At 43.8% G+C, this 16,510-nt stretch overlaps 1 protein-coding gene across 2 annotated transcripts in view; it reads left to right on the top strand.

The window, feature by feature from the left end:
• The window catches only part of SLC1A2 (solute carrier family 1 member 2), a 132,968-nt gene that overhangs the window by 93,791 nt on the left and 22,667 nt on the right, over positions 1 to 16,510 (top strand). For both annotated transcript variants that reach the window (XM_069739524.1, XM_069739525.1), the window contains exons 2-6: positions 4,034 to 4,173; positions 9,728 to 9,880; positions 13,876 to 14,126; positions 14,500 to 14,656; positions 15,346 to 15,472. In XM_069739524.1, the coding sequence (XP_069595625.1) occupies positions 4,034 to 4,173; positions 9,728 to 9,880; positions 13,876 to 14,126; positions 14,500 to 14,656; positions 15,346 to 15,472 (828 nt within the window). The remainder of the gene's footprint in view (positions 1 to 4,033; positions 4,174 to 9,727; positions 9,881 to 13,875; positions 14,127 to 14,499; positions 14,657 to 15,345; positions 15,473 to 16,510) is intronic.

Genomic DNA, 16,510 nt, shown 5'->3' with positions numbered 1-16,510 from the left:
GATATACACTGGGTGCAATGGTGCTGGATGATATACATTGCATACGATGGGGCTAGATAATATAGACTAGGGGGCAATGGGGCTAGATAATATACACTGTATGCGATGTGGCCATTTGATATACACTGTATGCGATGTGGCCATTTGATATACACTGGGTGCAATGGGGCCAGATAATATACACTTGGGGGCAATGGGGCCAGATGATATACACTGGGGGGAGCAATGGGGCCAGATGATATACACTGGAGGGCAATGGGACCCAATTATATATACTGGGGGGAACAATGGTCCCAGGTGATATACACTGGGGGGCAATGGACCCAGGTGATATACACTGGGGGGCAATGGGCCCAGGTGATATACACTGGGGGGCAATGGGCCCAGGTGATATACACTGGGGGGCAATGGGCCCAGGTGATATAAACTGGGGGGGCAATGGGCCCAGGTGATATACACTGGGGGCAATGGGGCTGAAGTAGAAACTGGAGTTAAACAATTGAGGGGGGCTCAATACTTTTGCCTATAACAGTATATGTGGTATTTATAAATAACGCTGTGCTGTTGTTCTCCTCCTACCCCAGAGATCCATCACTACTTCGCATTATTATATGTTACGTCTAATGAACATTAGGAAGGTGTAATAGCGGTAGCCATGTATCCAGAGTCCCGCTACTCCTCGCCATTTCCCATAGAAGCCTCTTGTACTCGTTAATGGAGCAGTGACCCTGCCTTAGCCTCCGCTGGCTGTGTAATTCATGATAAATGGGGTCCCCCAGAGTCTCATTCATACCCAGGAGACGGCAATGAATTAGATTCAGTCTTGCAGAATGAGACTTGGCAAGAATTTTATTTAGCGCGACGGACAGATGAAGCCAGGAGATGGGTGATGTAACAGCTCAGGAAAAATTGTGATTTTATCGAAATCTGTTGAGCGAGGGGCAAAGTGCTGCTAATAGCCAGGAACAACCAGGATTCTCCCTTGTATGGTCCACAGGATCCAGATTAAAGGGATTATTATCTTCATTTCAAGATGTTTTTTTTTCTTCTAATATCTTAGATGAGAAAATAAATATCTGAAGCTTTCGGGGCATCTGGCTGGTGGTACGTAGGGTTGGGCTGGCCCGTTGCAGTACCAAAAAAATCCACTGATGGACCAAGCTTTGATGCAATAGTAAGCCTTAATAGCACAGAAGAAGACAACCAGATTTTGGGAGGTGACTTCTAAATCATTTATTAGCCACAATATTCTGCACGGACCCCTTAGAAACATCTCCTCTGCTGGACTATTGGAAACATAGTCCGATCCTAGTGATGAAGCTACAGTATTAGCAATTGTAGCAAAGCTCCAGCCAAACCTCGGGTTCCGTGGTCCACCCAAGAAAGCTAAATTATGGCTTTGCCATATCAAGAAAGGTACTTGCACATTTTTTTTTTTATGGTCTATGGGAGTCAAAGGGGTTTCTTTAACTTCGTTCTATATATCGGCATGTGAAGTAATTGGGCCCTTTTGCCCTGAGGCCAAAATTACCAGCCCTCTGTGTCACCAGTTGTTGTTGTAGACCTCCAAGAGGGGATTATGAGAAGCCTCAGGAAAGCAAAATGAAATGTTGCTGTGTAATAAAAAAAAAAAAGGTACACTCTGACACCAATAAGTGTCAGCAGTGCAAGGGTTAACAGAGGCGGATATACAGAAGTGTGCGGAGAATTGGTTACTCAACGTGATGGTAGACGGACATTTGGACCCCTTGTACGATGAAACGTGGTTCCAAACAAGAACGGTAGGTCCTGGTGCACAGAAAATTTACGTGAACGCGGTCGTGTACATGGATAGCTTCCATCAACTCTACAGAGTTATCAGATCATAAGTAGTGAGGATTGTTTCAGCAAGAAACATGGTTCTGCATTCCATGGCCCACCCTATATATTAAAGGGGGCAGTAGAGCTTGGCCGGTGATGGAACGTCTGCAGACATCTTTTGGCTCGTGTGCTGGAATGGCTGCCCTATTCTATATCAGAAGAAGACAATGACGATAAGTGCAATGTATTTCAAAGGATAATTGAAAATCTCATTACAAGGTCGATTTCTCCATCCTTTGTCCACTTCTTGCCTACTTCTGGTTCCTGAATTTTAAAAGAAGAAGTCACAAATAAGAAAAAGCATTAACTACTGACTTTGGAGGTCCTTATTCATCTACTAACCAGTGCAGAGAGTGGCTACAAAAGAACGCTAACTTTGGAGGACCAGAACATTGTAATACTTTATTTTGCCTGCGGGGTCGCTGTTGGGAAATTGCACACATGAATCCTAAGACAAATTTAAATGTCTTAATTGAACATAATACAAAAAAAATGTAAGAAACTAATAAACTAATGAGCCAATCTAATCCTCCATATGGTTTACCGTACATGTCATTTCCAGTTGCACGTGACTGTCTATTTTAGCGCCTTCTGCAGGTTGTCAGAAGAGCTGACAGTCTGACATACATGTATCACCTTTTTCCTATAAATACTGAGAAAAGCTATAATTGTCGCTGCTTATATTTCCGTTTCCATGGAAATCGCTAAAAAACCCCGACAGATGTTCTCCGCATAACAAATTAAATTAAGCAAAATAACACAAACTGTTGTTTACTGGCATAGCGTCCTCTTCGTGCTCACAGTTCATCTGCGCCCCAGCTTTCCCTCGTATAAATCACAGTAGTCCGAGACATATTGAGGCTTCCTGCGGATAAATGATGGGGGTTGTTTCCTTATTAAACATCCTGAGTCCGAGCTGTGTTTGCATTGCGGTCATCCATTGTTTATGCCGTCTGTTGATCACTGGGATACGCTTTGATGAATCTTTCAAGATCTTCCCTGAAAATGGGTCCGAGTTGCTAACAGTTGGGTTTTGGGGGTCCAAGAAGTTACAAAAATTAATGGAGACCCTATTATACTATTTTTTGTTTTTACATAACCAGGACATTTGGGATTTCATTGGACAAATCCTGCTTGCCTATCCTTGGCAGTTGGCACCATTCTTCTGGTTGCCCAATGCTCTTGGCTCCTCCAATCTCTTTGGTATCAATTCAGGATCAATTTTTTTTTTCTTCAGTATTTGAGCGATGGGAAGAACCAGGAGGATTGGGGTGGTCCCTAGAGGTGCACACTGAGGACCACTGAGGAGATTGAATTGGCTCCTAATTTGCAGAACTGCTAATCAGTTTTACGATGGCCTCTAACCAGTCTTTGGGGTTATCCCATTATCATACTTCACATTAGTTAACAAGTTGGGGGGTCATCGGTTCATAATCCTTTTCTTGGCCAAAGTATAACAGTGACGAAGAGCATCTCTTGATCTTTCTTGTCCAATGACATGCAGTGAGTCCTCTGATATTAATGGCCACCTTGTAATACCTAATGTGTCCTCGGGAGGCACTGCAGGGAAATTGAACACTCATCTCCAGGTCTCTCTATAGTTGACTGCTGATTGCTGAAAATCTCATCAGTGTAATACGCTGGGACTCTTATGACAAGTAGGAATTGTACAAATTGGGCTGCCTCTGTCTAATACAACTATTGTAGTTTGGATAGAAGAAGGATGGAGATCTGAAGCTCTGGTACAGAACTCTTAAAGGGGTTGTTCAGGACTTAACTATTGATGATCTATTCTTAGGATAGGTCATCGATCAGTGGGTGTCCGACACCCAGGACCCCAAACTAATCAGCTCTTTTCAGGTCTTGCTGCTGCCAGAGCAGCACAGCTCCGTACTCTCTGTAGTGGCCATCCTTGGGTACTGCAGCTCGTCTGAGCAGCAATACCAAACAACGACTGATACACAGTCCCCAATCGGGAATTCTGTTCACTTTTGGCTGCAAATACAGGACATTTTGTCAAACCATTGCATCCTCTTCGGACACCAGATGTTATCCCGTTGCAATTCCTGAGTTGAAGCACATAGGAAAGCTATTGCATTTTGATATGTACCAAAGATGGACTTGCTCCTCACCTGTCTGAGTGACTAACATATATGAGCCTTTTCTCTCCTAGTGCCAACAACACCCCGAAACAGGTGGAAGTGCGTATGCATGAGAGCCAACTAACCTCCGATGAAGTGCACCCCCGATCACCATGCCTGAGAATGTGCGACAAGATCCGAGGAAACCTACTGCTTTCCCTCACAGTATTTGGTAAGTCCATGACTAGTAATTCACGGCCTTGATGGATATTTTGGATGGAGGTTACATGGCGTGTATACACAGACCTATGGTTCTACAGTGGAGAGCAGGGACAGGTGTCCCATAGTGGTGGTGATCTTGGTTTGCACCATCACCTCTAGAGGTCCTACTAGCTGCGGGACCTCCAGGCCAAGTCCTACAAGTCCTCCACCCTTAATTCCTACTGTGTCTGTGTACATTGCATGTGAAGGTCACTTTCTCATGATGAGATGTATACAGAGGCTGGTTGTGAGGCTGTATGGTGCAATTATTTGTGCACTGCATTGTGTGGGCTGCCAGCGTCTAGGACAAGACCATTATCTAGGACCTCCTATCCCGTGAACTATTAGCACTCCCTGAGTCTCTTCCGCCAGTCCAGTATTCATCCTCTTATCCCTCAAGCACATGTGTTGTATTATGAGAAAATACTGATGTAAATATACTTTCTTATACTTTATAATGTGTGCGACCTGTAAAGCGCTGCAGAATATGTTAGCGCTATATAAAAATAAAGATTATTTATTTTATTTATTTCCCTTTTTGCCTTCTAGTTTTCTTCTTTTTACTGAAATTTGGCAAAAAAAAAATTAAAACCTGAAAAGTTATGAATTGTTACAATATTTATTTATTTATTTTTTTCTAATGAATTTCAAATATTTTATTACCCTAACCCTAGACCTAACCTTACCGTCACTCTAGCCCTAACCTTAGAAAACAATGGGACATTTTTTAAAAATTAAACATCTCTCCCCGCAGGTTTCTCCTCTCATGAAATTACAAGTGAGAGGAGAGGTAGAAAGCGATGGTAGAGCACAGTGCAGCACATATATAGTGCACACGATTCAATACAGTCTCCGTTAATTAGATTAGGTTCCATCATCTCAGTATCGGCATATGCAGAGCGCAGCAATCTAGATGAGTTTATCATTGGCTGCTGAGCTCTGCATAGGCAGCGACCGAGGTGGCGAAGCTCACTTCGTTGTATTGAGAGCTTTTTCATCTTTTACAGTAGGTCACTGCCTATGCAGAGCAGAGCAGCCAATGGCAACCTTATCTCGGCTGTTTCGCTCTGCATAGGCGCTTCCAGCAGTGACCAACATGACAGAGCAGCTGATGGCCGCCCTACTCATTCAGATCGTCAGGTACCGTGTGGGCTATCAATGCAAGAAAAGCAGGACTAGCTGACACCGCTCTGTGCATTGGAGATTCTTCACCACTGGTCCTTCTGGATCTTCTGACAGGTCAGGCCCAAAATGTTGGGGATCTATAGAATTTTTGAGCACAGGGCAATTTTCCTTCTGGCTTTCCCCATTCAGCGCCACTGTTGTATTGCAGTACTATATTTGGAGGGTGACAAAGGCAAGGACCACACAGGACTTCTTCAGGTACGTAGCTGCCTCTAAAGTCAAATATTAGTAAAATAATTGAGCAATGGTAACGTGGCACAGGGTGGGGCAATAGCCATGGGCGATGTACCCATCTCTTACGGCCCGGCGTGTTACATTAAAGTGGGAGTCCTGGCTGGGTGTGTGGACTTGTGCTGTGGGGCCGCTACACCATTGCAGGCTGCATGTAACCAATGTTGCCGTTTGACAGTTAAATGAGGGAAACCATCAGTTCACAATAAACCTTCTACTGAACATTAACTTGGGGAAGGTTATGTACAGTATATAGCAGGTACATCTTCTAAAAGGTATCCTTCATAATACGCAACATTTTCCTCACACTAATTCAATGCTTTTCTCTTCTCTCCCTTTACTTGCTCAGTCTTCACTATTCCTCACTACTTCACCACTACCCAGCTCGACACTACAGTTCAGCTAGCAAGAGTCCTTTACTCAACCTGCGGCTCCTCGTCTTCTTTCCCCTTTGGGGAACTATGGTGCCAGTATGGCCTGTACTTATCTTCTCTTCTACTGATGCTCTAGAACTCACGCCCGGGGTACTCTCTTCATCTGCATATTCCATCCTGTCTAGGCCCGCTACCTAAACTCTGGACTGTACTGCTAGGAGTCCCCTCCCAGGACCCATCTATGGAAAATCACTCTGTCTCTAAGTCACTCTTCCTTGTTTCTTCTCTGGATCGTGTTAGCTCTTTCTCCCGGTCTCCTCTCACTACTAAGGACACCCATGAAATGCTGCACTGCTCACACCGGACCCTACTTCTCTTCTCCCTGCACTCCAGACCTTTTATGACTTTGTCAAAGAAAGCTGTCTCTGTCCATTCAGCTCAGCCCCTCACACTCAGGCCAAGTCCTAAACATAAACTCTGACTATCCCTGTCAGCTACCTGTTGCTGGACAGAATACAATACCAACACCATAACACATTTCACAGTTCACATTAGACATTAACAATACACATATTCTTCAAAGGGGAGCATGGGCAGCATTTCCATCTCCTTACATTTCCCCCTTCTTAATGATGGCTGTCCTCAGGCATCTGAAACCTAAAAGACACCAAACATTTCACCACACAACACATATAGAACAGTGCAAGTCCTCTTCATCTCATAGGGTATCACCAACCCATTCCTACAGGGGTTAGGACCCCGGAACCATGGCTGACTGAGTCCTTGTTAACCCGAGGGACTAGTGCCAGCCAGGTTATCTTTGGCCCCTCTATCTAAGGGCCCTCAAGCCACACAACATGGCACAGTCCATCCCTGTAAGGGTAGCCCTTCATGCTAAGGGCACAGTCATTATCCCCCATCAGTCCGTAGGACAGGGACACAGTCCTTCAACTCCACTCGTGTCCATGAGAAATTTACACACAGAGTCCCATGACACGACGTCCATCCTGGATCAAACTGTCTGGGTGAAGAACCCTGCAGCAGCTGCAATGTCTCTTAATCCAGCAGGGGGAAAAACAAGTTTAGACATCTGTGGCTATCTGATCACTGGAGTCCCGGACTGCTGGACCACAGCTCTGCTGGATCTTCTTTTTTCTGGAGCCTTGAATTGCTTCAGAGCTAAGGGGTGCAAGGAGCACAACATGAACTTTATCATCTTTCAACTCCATCTTCCTTCACCAGCCTTCATCTTCTTCTTGGGAACATAGAGACGTCTCCTCCTTTCCTTGTACCCTCCTTTGGGGTCGGCGTCAAACACACCAGCATATGGGCCCGTAAGGTTTCCAGCTGCTTGGCAATTTTGTGGACCATGAACCAGGCGGCAGTCAGAGGCTCTGACTCCTGCTCACATCCGGCCTTCATCGCCTTCATCAGGCTGCACCTCTTCCTCCATCATCGCCATCAACTGGGGCAATCGTCCTCGCCCGATCCTCTCCTCGAATGGCTCACTCAGCTCCAGAACTCTGCACCAACAAAATTCCCCCTCCGCCATTACTTCTTCTGTCATGGGATCACACTGCTTTCTTTTCGACTTCCAACACACAAATGGCCCTGTCTCTTTTGTTGAAAGGTCCCCTTTGTCACTGCTCCACCTTTCTCTCTGACTCACTATCCCATTCTATCTCTTTTGACCGTTTTCTTAAGTTACACCTTCCTGAGCGGGTCTTTTCTTTCCATTTCATCTTACCACATCGGCCACTCCTTTCTGTTTGTTGACACTTCCAGTTCCGACACTAGGCATAACCTCTGGAGGGCTAGACATGTTTTTGTGCCCCTTTTTGGTTGTTCTTCACCACTAAACACAATTACAAAGTTCATATTCGGCGACATCTTAGAACGCATAGTGGTCGCCATCTTCCGCGTAATTCGAGTCTTCCTCGGATCACTTAGCTTTGCCGGCTGCAAGACTCGATCCAGTTGACTACGCCAAGTGTAGCGTGGCACAGAGCAATAGCCATGGGTGAGGTACTCATCTTTTACACCCCGGCACGGTACATAAAGGTGGTGGCTGGGTGTGTGGACTTATGCTGTGGCATTTGAAGGCTGCATGTAACTGATGTTGCTGGTTGACCAGGAGAAGTTGCTTGACAATTCAATGAGGGAGACCACCAGTTCAAAAAAAAACTTTTTACTGAACATTAACTTGTGTAGAGTTGAATACAGTAGATAGCAGGTACATATCTTCTCAAATGTTGGTTTCATAATGCGTAACATTTTCCTCACACAAACTCAATCCCTTTCTCTTCTCTCGTTACTTGTTCTCTGTCTTCACTGCTCCTCATTACTTCATCACTCCCCAGCTTGACACTACAGTTCGGCTATGAAGGGTCCTTTACTCAACCCGTGGTTCCGAGTCTTCTTCCCCTCTGGGGAACTATGGTGCTCTCGAACTTTCTCCCGGGCTACTCTCTTCATCTTACATACTCTGTCCTGTCTAGGCCTGTTACCTTTTAAGGGTGATAAACTCTGGGCCATACTACTAGGAGTCCTCTCCCAGGACGCGTCTCTGGTAAATCAGTCTGTCTCGTTTCTGTTCCATCTGATGCTAACTCTTTCTCCAGATTTCCTCTTACTAATAGGTACACCCATGAAATGCGGCACTGCTCACTCCAAACCTTATTTCTGTTCTCCAAACCCTATCTAACTCCTAACCGGAAACTATATCTGTCCCTTCAGCTTAGCCCTTCCCACTACGGGCTAGTCCCAAATATTAACCCTCACTGTCCCTGTCAACTACCTGTTGCTGGGCAGAATACAATACCAACACCATAACACATTTCACAGTTCACATTGCACATCAACAGTACACATACAGTATTCTTCAAGGGTGAACACGGGCAGCATTTCCATCTCCTTACACAACATCCAGGACCCATGGGAATCTCAATTTACCGCTGATGAAAACTCATTTTAAATGGTTGACTAGAAATACCCAATTAGCAAAATGAAGTCTGTGGTTAATTACATGTCCTGTCATTGCTTGCTGGAATGGCTGAGATCAGCATTGTGATTTTTTTTTTTTTCATTATTTTCTGAGGATTTTTTGTTTTGTTATGATGTAGATTTGGTTTGTATGTTGTGTGCACAGATTTACAAAGAAAATCTAATTTACAAGGTTTATTCAAGATTAGATTTCTTACAGAAACAGCGCCACTCCTGTCCATGGGTTGTGTCTGGTATTACCGCTCAGCTCTGTTGAAATGAATGGAGCTGAGTTCCAATATCACACACAACTGGTGGACAACTGGTGGACAAATGTGGCACCTTTATTTTTAAGGAAAGTAGCCTCAATGGAGATTGTGGTGGCTGCGAATCCACAAGCTATGGTGGTGAACCCCCTATTTTCCTAATAGGTGAGGTCCTAAATATGGTAATGCCATAAGTAAACTCTAGAACTAGAAGACCTAGTCCAGTATTTCTCAACTCCAGTCCTCAAGACCCACCAGCAGGTCATGTTTTCGGGATTTCCTTAGTATTGCATAGGCGATGGAATTAATGCTTGAGCTGGTGATGAAATTATCACCTGTGAAATATTAAGGATATCCTGAAAACGTGACCTGTTGGTGGGTCTTGAGTACTGGAGTTGAGAAACACTGACCTAGACCAACTATGACATTTCCCTCCATTTATTCTAGTTTTACCTTCACGTTTTTTAACATATCCGCTCTTCTTCAGGTGTAATCATGGGTGCAGTGTGCGGGGGACTCCTTCGAATGGCATCTCCCATCCATCCTGACATTGTTATGGTCATAGCCTTTCCCGGAGACATTCTCATGAGGATGCTGAAGATGTTGATTCTACCTTTAATCATCTCCAGTTTAATCACCGGTAAGTGGATTGATTAATTAATGGGATCTATTTCGTGTGTGACTGATGATCCTAAAATCTGTACCCCACTTGACGATTGCGCAGCAACTAGCATAGTGGATACAATTGCTCAATGAGGGTACAGTTATGACAGCTACCTGTACTATTGTGATAAGTGCCTGTCGCTTATGCATTGGGATTGAGGCACAGTGCTTGGTAATTACATATCAGGACGGAGGCACAGTGCTTGGCAGTTACATATCAGGATTGAGGCACAGAGCTTGGCAGTTGCATATTGATTGAGGCGCAGTGCTTGGCAGTTACGTATCAGGACTGAGGTACAGTGCTTGGCAGTTACATATCAGGATTGAGGCACAGTGCTTGGCAGTTACATATTGATTGAGGCACAGTGCTTGGCAGTCACGTATCAGGACTGAGGCACAGAGCTTGGCAGTTACATATCAGTAATGAGGTACAGTGCTTGGCAGTTAAATATCAGGACTGAGGCACAGTGCTTGGCAGTTACATGTCGATTGAGGAACAGTGCTTGGCAGTTATGTATCAGGACTGAGGCACAGAGCTTGCAGTGTACACATTGGGATTAAATTACAGTGCTGGCAGTTACATACCAGGACTGAGGCACAGTGCTTGCCGTTTACACATTGGGATTGAGGCACAATGCTTGGCAGTTACATATCAGGACTGAGGCACAATGCTTGGCAGTTACATATCAGGATTGAGGCACAATGCTTGGCAGTTACATATCAGGACTGAGGCACAGAGCTTGGCAGTTATATATCAGGATTGAGGCACAGTGCTTGGCAGTTACATATCTGGACTGAGGCACAGAGCTTAACAGTTATGTATCAGGACTGAGGCACAGTGCTTGGCAGTTATATATCAGGACTGAGGCACAGTGCTTGGCAGTTACATATCAGGACTGAGGCACAGAGCTTGGCAGTTATGTATCAGGACTGAGGCACAGTGCTTGGCAGTTATATATCAGGACTGAGGCACAGAGCTTGGCAGTTACATATCAGGACTGAGGCACAGAGCTCTCAGTTACATATCAGGACTGAGGCACAGTGCTTGGCAGTTATATATCAGGACTGAGGCACAGAGCTTGGCAGTTATATATCAGGACTGAGGCACAGAGCTTGGCAGTTACATATCAGGACTGAGGCACAGAGCTTGGCAGTTATATATCAGGACTGAGGCACAGAGCTTGGCAGTTATATATCAGGACTGAGGCACAGAGCTTGGCAGTTATATATTAGGACTGAGGCACAGTGCTTGGCAGTTATATATCAGGACTGAGGCACAGAGCTTGGCAGTTATATATCAGGACTGAGGCACAGAGCTTGGCAGTTACATATCAGGACTGAGGCACAGTGCTCTCAGTTACATATCAGGACTGAGGCACAGTGCTTGGCAGTTATATATCAGGACTGAGGCACAGTGCTTGGCAGTTACACATTGGGATTGAGGCTCAGTGCTTGGTGGTTACACATTAGGATTAGGGCACAGATCTTGGCAGTGACACATTAGAACAGAGGCACAAAGCAGTTAACTATTGGGACTGAAGCACAGAGCACAGAGCTTGGTGGTTGCACATTAAGATTAAGCTACAGAGCTTTAAGCACAATTCCCATCGTGTTGAGTCTTTTTACAGTCGCACACATGTGCAGTGTATATTTGTACAGTTTGTGAGGCTCATTAGTGAAGCGGAGGAAGAGGCGTCTTGTGTGTCTGTTTCCGCACCACGCTCTCATCTAAAAGCATGGACAGATCTCTCATGTGCAGCGCTCTCCAGCAATTAAACGCAGAACACGTCAACTGGATAGAAACATCTGTAGCCCCTATTTTCCTGCACACAATTAAATCCCTCGTGACAGCTGGAATTAAACCATATATTAATCTGGTAAATCAAAGAATGCAGGCTTGGGAGAGATACGGCCCCAGACAGAATAACCCGTTATGTACCAGTGACTGGAGAATATTTTTGTATCAAAAGTTGGAATGAAAACTTTTTGAGTATCGTAGAATGTGATGTTGCCGTACAGTAAGTCATTATAGTTGTAGATGACATGGTGACCCAGTCATAGCTGCATTGCGACATTTTGGCTACTACACACCTTCTCATACTGCTAGTCCTTGAATTATCTCAACATACAGCCATTTTTAGGAGGTTCACAAGTCAAAAAACTACAGCTTTGATTCTTGGAAACACTCTACAGTGGGGGAAATAAGTATTTGACCCCTTGCTGTTTTGTAAATTTGCCCACTGACAAAGACATGAACAGTCTATAATTTTAAGGGTAGGTTAATTTTATCATTGAGAGATAAAATGTCAAAAATAAAATCCCAAAAATCACATTGTATAAATTATATAAATTGACTTGCATTTTGCAGTGAGAAATAAGTATTTGATCCTTCTGGCAAACAAGACTTAATACTTGGTGGCAAAACCCTTGTTGGCAAGCACAGCAGTCAGACAATTTTTGCAGTTGATGATGAGGTTTGCACACATGTCAGGAGGAATTTTGGTCCACTCCTCTTTGCAGATCATCTCTGAATCATTAAAGGGAACCTGTCACCCTCAAAATCGAGGGTGAGCTAGGCCCCCTCAGGGGCTTATCACCAGCATTCTGTAATGCTTTAAGATTTTGAGGCTGTTGCTTGGCAACTCGGAGCTTCAACTCCCTCCATAAGTTTCCTATGGGATTATGGTCTGGAGACTGGCTAGGCCACTCCATGACCTTAATGTGCTTCTTTTTGAGCTGCTCCTTTGTTACCTTGGCTGTATGTCTTAGGTCATTGTCTTGCTGGAAGACCCAGCCATAACCCATATTTAATGTCCTGGCGGAGGGAAGGAGGTTGTCACTCAGGATTTTCCGGTACATGGCTCCATCAATTCTCCCATTGATGCGGTGAATTAGTCCTGTGCCCTTAGGAGAGAAACACCCCCAAAACATAATGTTTCCACCTCCATGCTTGACAGTGGGGACAATATTATTTGGGTCATAGGCAACATTTCTCTTCCACCAAACACGGCGAGTTGAGTTAATGCAAAAGACCTAAATTTTTGCCTCATTTGACCACAGCACCTTCTCCCAATCACTCTCAGAATCATCCAGTTGTTAATGTAAACTTCAGACTGGCCTGCACATGTGCCTTCTTGAGCAGGGGGACCTTGCGGGCACTGCAGGATTTTAAACCTTTACGGTGTAATGTGCTACCAATGGTTTTCTGGGTGACTGTGGTCCCAGCTGCCTTGAGATCATTAACAGGTTCCCCCCGTGTAGTTTTAGGCTGATCTCTCACCTTCCTCATGATCAACGATACCCCACGAGGTGAGATTTTGCATGGTGCCCCAGATCGATGTCGATTGACAGTCATTTTGTATTTCTTCCATTTTCTTACTATTGCACCAACAGTTGTCTCCTACTCACCCAGCGTCTTACTTATGGTTTTGTAGCCCATGCCAGCTTTGTGCAGGTCTATGATCTTGCTCCTGACATCCTTATAAAGCTTTTTGGTCTTGCCCATGTTGTAGAGGTTAGAGTCTGACTGATTAATTGAGTCTGTGGACAGGAGTCTTTTATAAAGGGGACTATGTAAGACTGCTGTCTAAAATGCAGGTAACGAGTTGATTAGGAGCATCTAACTGGTCTTTAGGAGCCAGAACTCTTAATGGTTGGTAGGGGATCAAATACTTATTTCTCACTGCAAAATGCAAATAAATTTATATACTTTATACAATGTGATTTTCTGGATTTTATGTTTGATATTCTATCTCTCAATGTTAAAATTAACCAACCCTTAAAATTATAGACTGTTGATGTCTTTGTCAGTGGGCAAACTTACAAAATCCGCAAGGGATCAAATAATTATTTAACCCATGCCCTCCTCTTAGCTAAATTCAACTTCCAAAGACCTCCCTTGAACCCGTGGTATAAGAAAGAAGTTGCCATGTAAAACCAAACTTCTAAGCCTTTTTTTAAATTATTTTATAGGTTTGGCTGGATTGGATGCAAAATCGAGCGGACGCCTTGGCACCAGGGCAATGGTCTACTACATGGCAACCACCATTATTGCTGCAGTCTTGGGAGTCATCCTCGTTTTGGCGATACATCCCGGAGACCCCAAACTAAAGAAACAACTTGGAAAAGGGCAAGAAAATGATGAAGTCTCCAGTTTAGATGCATTTTTTGATCTTATCAGAAATCTGTTTCCTGAGAACCTGGTGCAAGCCTGTTTCCAGCAAGTAAGCAGATCTACAGTATCTTAACATTAAACCTGAGAGCAAGAGATCTGCGTTCCAAATGCGCCGCCTTACCCCAAACATGTATTTAGGAAGCCAAATACTATAACCCCCTCCAGAGCAGAACATGATTATAAGATGTACCTCCTGCTCTGGAAGACTCGGCATGTCCTTGATTTCAATAATAAATAACCTACTTTCCTCTGAGGGAGCGCTGTGGAGAATTTGAACCCTTTTTGGACAGGAACAGATTGATGGTAATGTTTATGATATTGAAGAAAGTGAGGGCGCTATATAATAATAAGAATGACGGGCATAGAAGGAAAATCTTGCCCAAATATACCCTAATCTAAATATACTTTTTTTTTATCCCCAGATTCAGACAGTTACCAAGAAGGTTATTGTGGAAGCTCCTTCCGAGGAACCTACCAATGTGACCGACTCCGTCTTTACACTCATGAACGAAACGGTTGTCACAACCACAGAGGAAATTAAAAAAAAATTGGAGTTCAAAGACGGCATGAATGTCTTGGGTATGAAAGTAGAAATCTAGAGAAATTTTCATGTTTTGACTACACACAAAGCCATACTTACTGTAAGAAATTGCGAGCTATCCCCATCCTGATTCCCGTTTTTGAAGCTCGGGTTTATGACTTTATTTACCCAACTCTTCCTCCATAGTGGATACTCTTGTATAATTTCCCTCGATATCTTTCTGTTTGCCAGTTATAAAGATATTAACGTGAAGTCCTCTTCTAGAGAATAAGCTTATTTTAAGATGGCCATAGGCAGGAGAACACTCAGTAGTTGATGGACAACTACTCATTTAGATGTTTAGCTATGAAAAACAACAGAAAGTGTCGTCCAACAAAGTTTACCTTGTGTACCCTAAATTAGCCAGTACATAAAAAAATGTAATTGTCAATGACCCAAAATAGAAGAATGTAGGGTTCCTTCAAGCTATTTTCAAGATGACACATCTGTGAGTTGAAGGTTCGAAATCCAATGTCCATCTGATGTGCGGTCTGTGACTTTGACTGGTGACAGAGACGGACAATGCTGCGTTTGATTCTTGGTATGTGACTATGACTAGTGACGGAGAAGGACAACACTCCATTTGATTCTTGGTGTGTGACTAGTGGTGGAGATGGACAATGCTGTGTTTGATTCTTGACTGCTTTACATAAACTCCAACATGGCCTTTCACCTCGTCTTTCCACAGGTTTAATTGGCTTCTTCATTGCATTTGGCATTGCCATGGGCAAAATGGGTGAACAGGCCAGACTGATGGTGGAATTCTTCAACATCCTGAATGAGATTGTGATGAAACTTGTGACAATGATAATGTGGTACGTAAAAGTGGACAAAATTCAAAATCTAGTTCTTTCTTTCACCAACCATGCTCCATCTTAATTATTTGGACTGTCACAGCTGGTATACGACTCTTTGGAAACTATTTTTGTTTCTTTTGTGGATACCTCTCCAACCGGGCCAGCTTCGGGCCTCTCATTGACATTTGGACTCCATATCAGTCACAGAAATCAGTAGGCTGCTACCTAACTCCCTTTTCATGTCGACATTTCCCTTTTTGTAAAAGCAATTTTTCTAATAATGAGTCAAGCAGACGTTATTTCACAATGTGTGTCAGACCCAGTTTCCACACTAACAATGACCATTCTATGCAAGCCAAATTTCCTGTTTACCGAAAGGTCTTTTGTCAATTCTTTGTTAAAAGCCACAGACCCAGTTTCTGAGAGACAATGAGGTCTCTGGGGAAATTCTGGACCTGTTACAGGTGGAAGACATCCATGATCTCAGAGGAAGAAGGCTGACACAGCTTTATTGATCTCTCCTTAAAGAAAATTTGGAGAACGTCTCCAAAGAACAATGAGTTCCCAGTCTAACAAATTACCATTTGCTTTGTTCCTTCTGGAAGCACATCTGGTTCCTCATTGCAGACTTATTTGATATTTACAATTTGGTGCCCAGTCACAGTTGTTAATTGATTGGGCACAAATTTGCAGACGCAAGAAATGGGATTGCCTGCCAAATGACTATAGCTTGAAGGAAGAAAACCACCCGGCAACGACTTGGACAGATCAGAAGTTCACATCAGGGTTGTCCTTGAGATATGACCTCCACCAATATGTATCTCACAAAGTACCTAATACATAAGAGTAAGGCTACGTTTTTTTCAGATGTTCAAAAGCCAAGAGTTTTCAAACAGAACCAGCTTCGGGAAATGCTCCTTTTTGAAGAACCTTTTGGGGGAACTTTTTTTCCTTTTGGAGGAACTTTTTTTTGCAGCCTTTTGTTTGGACGGTGCCTAGTTTGGAGATTTTTCCTTCAGGACTTCAAAACCTATTCAGAAAAAAAAGAAATAACTC

Source organism: Ranitomeya imitator, chromosome 9, assembly GCF_032444005.1.
Source record: "Ranitomeya imitator isolate aRanImi1 chromosome 9, aRanImi1.pri, whole genome shotgun sequence".
Classification (NCBI taxonomy): Eukaryota; Metazoa; Chordata; class Amphibia; order Anura; family Dendrobatidae; genus Ranitomeya; species Ranitomeya imitator.
This window is presented reverse-complemented; position numbering and strand designations above follow the sequence as displayed.